The 2,779-nt window shown below is 42.2% G+C and overlaps 1 protein-coding gene across 1 annotated transcript; it reads left to right on the forward strand.

The window, feature by feature from the left end:
• The first annotated feature begins 336 nt into the window (after positions 1 to 336).
• On the forward strand, positions 337 to 1,245 carry GPR141 (G protein-coupled receptor 141). Its single transcript, XM_004606960.2, has one exon. The coding sequence runs from the start codon at positions 337 to 339 to the stop codon at positions 1,243 to 1,245; it is 909 nt and encodes a 302-aa protein (XP_004607017.2).
• The last annotated feature ends 1,534 nt before the right edge of the window (positions 1,246 to 2,779 follow it).

The following is a 2,779-nucleotide window of genomic DNA, read 5'->3' on the forward strand; positions in this document are numbered from 1 at the left end:
CAAAAGTTGCTGTAATATTATTGCCTACTTAGTGGTTTAAGATATTCTCCAATATCTTGATGTAAGTCAGAAGTTAGTCAGAAGGAGATGCTCAGATACAGAATGATTTATCTCTTATGGGGATATAAAGAAGCATAGTAAGGGAACAACATCCTAAAGCAACAGAATGTGGTCTGCAGAGCTAAGCTTATCAGTGTGGGGACTGAAATGGATGGATGCTGAGATAATGATGGAGGGAAGTGGACACTCTGGTGGAGCATTAGAAACTTATATGCATGGAAGTTTGTCAATTAAACCTGGTGCTGCAAATCATCTCTTCCAGGTAACTGCTGCAGTATGGCTGACCAAAATAATTCCTTCTGCAAACCTATACTGACACCCCACCTGACCCGGCTCTACTGCATAGTGCTCTTTGGAGGCCTGCTGGGCGTCATCTCTATTCTGTTTCTGTTGGTGAAAATGAACACTCGCTCGGTGACCACCACAGCAGTTATTAACCTAGTGGTGGTCCACAGTGTTTTTCTCCTGACAGTGCCTTTCCGTCTGACCTACCTCATCAGGCACGTTTGGACTTTTGGGTTGCCCTTCTGCAAATTTGTGAGCTCCATGCTCCACATCCACATGTACCTCACCTTCCTGTTCTACGTGGTGATCCTAGTCATCCGGTATCTCACCTTCTTCAAGCGCAAAGACAAAGTGGAGTTCTACAGAAAACTGCATGCCGTGGCAGCCAGTGCCAGCATGTGGCTGCTGGTGATCATCATTGTGGTGCCCCTCATCGCTTCTCAGTATGGAAATTCTGGCACGTATGATGACCAACACTGCTTCAACTTCCACAAAGAACTTAGTCAAGCATCTGTGCGAGTCATCAACTATATGATTGTCATCTTTGTCATTGCCATTGCTGTGATCCTCTTGTTCTTCCAGATCTTCATCATTCTGTCCATGGTGCGGAAGCTCCGTCACTCCTTACTGTCCCACCAGGAGTTCTGGGCCCAATTGAAGAACCTATTTTTTGTAGGCGTCATTCTAATTTGCCTCCTTCCCTACCAGTGTTTTAGGATCTATTACTTATACTCAGTGGGACACTCGAGTGACTGCAATGATGATATTACATTTTATAATGAAATCTTCCTGAGTGTTACAGCAATTAGTTGCTTTGATTTGCTGCTCTTTGTTCTTGGGGGAAGTCATTGGTTTAAGCAAAAGACAATTGACCTATGGAATTATGTTTTGTGCCGATAGCCACTTCTTCACATTGAGATAGAATATGGATCCTGGGAGGTAGGAATGTTTATTTTATCATTTGTTTAAAATAATGTCTTCATGTAATCAGATAAAATAGTTAAAATGTCATAGTTTTTATCTAGTACTGAGTTCAGGCTGATGCTCATACATAGCCTAATAAAGATGCTGGTTCAGCCGGAATTGCAGCACTATATTATTTCCAATACAAGATGTATACTTCACATATTCATGTAGGATTTCTGAGTGCTATTAATTATTATGGTTTTCTCACTTTGAAACAATCTTAGTTTTTTTCCATTAATTCAGTTCTCTAGTTCTTTTCATTTAGCTTATCTTATGAAAAACTAATCCTAGCCACGATCTAGTTACAAAGTAACAAACTACTTGACAAATCAGCACTCAACATCCATCCCCACACCAGAAAAAAAAATTAAAGGGGGAAATGATAAGAAAGTTATCTAGATTATCATAGCTTTGGTAGGAAGTCACTTATTTAGTAATCAAGAGAAAGAACACTTAGAGCAAGGTCATCTAGATCTGTGTGTTGAAAAGTTAAGTTTAAGAACATGGGACTCTGCTCCCTGAATTTCTCCAAAAATGATTGAAAAGTGGATCTAAACCATGACGGAACTGACTACAGAGAGCATGTCTGACTGCTATGCTGCTAGGAATTAAAATTGATTCTGTAGGAAAGTGACCAGTTCCCACCCATGCACACCATTTCTGCCTTTTTTGAAAAAAAGACTTTCTGGATGTCTTGGCTAACAATTGATTTTAATTTTCCTCATACTGATGTAGGCAGGTAGATAGGGAAAGGCCATTGGCAATGAGACTTAGATTAATAAGTCTCCAAAAGGGAGAATCCTGACACTGATCCACCCTGTGGATACAGAAAACGAACCTGATAAGACCTTCAGCAGACCCTAAGGAGGTTGGACCCCTCCTCATGAAGTTCCTCAATTCCCTCGACCTCTCCCTTAATCTGATTAAAATGTGATCCAGACTAAAGAAAACCATCACCACTCCCAACCTCCCTGGTAACCTCCTTAGCAATGGACTTTTATCTGGAAAGAAGCCCCCACGTGGGGGCAGGTTGAAGAAACCCTATAAAGGCCACCTTGAACAAAGGAAGCGCATGCATATGCTGCCTGAGCCCAAGTGCTGCTTGTGCCCACGTGGCCGAGCACATGTGGTGCCCGAGCACATGTGTCACCCACATCTCCCCCCTTGAGATGTGTACTCTCATACTTTCGTGTCCAGTGCTAGGATGTGTGTAGAGCTTTCTCCACCCTTGGAGAAGCCTGCGTTCTCTCTTCAGCATGTTATTCTTACTATTCTCTCTCCCACTTATCCCTTCCTCCTTTCCTCAAAAACCTCTAAATAAAATCTATTTACTTCACTGCTTGCCTGCTCCTGAAATTCTTTTCCATGAGTGAGACAAGAACTCAGTAACTCTGGGTCTTGGGTGGTAGAGGCAGTTGGAAAGAGAGTGATTGTCTTTCGTCTTTCTCCTCTTCGCTTCACGTAAGTC

The sequence above is a fragment of the Sorex araneus genome, chromosome 1 (assembly GCF_027595985.1).
Source record: "Sorex araneus isolate mSorAra2 chromosome 1, mSorAra2.pri, whole genome shotgun sequence".
NCBI classification, from domain to species: domain Eukaryota; kingdom Metazoa; phylum Chordata; class Mammalia; order Eulipotyphla; family Soricidae; genus Sorex; species Sorex araneus.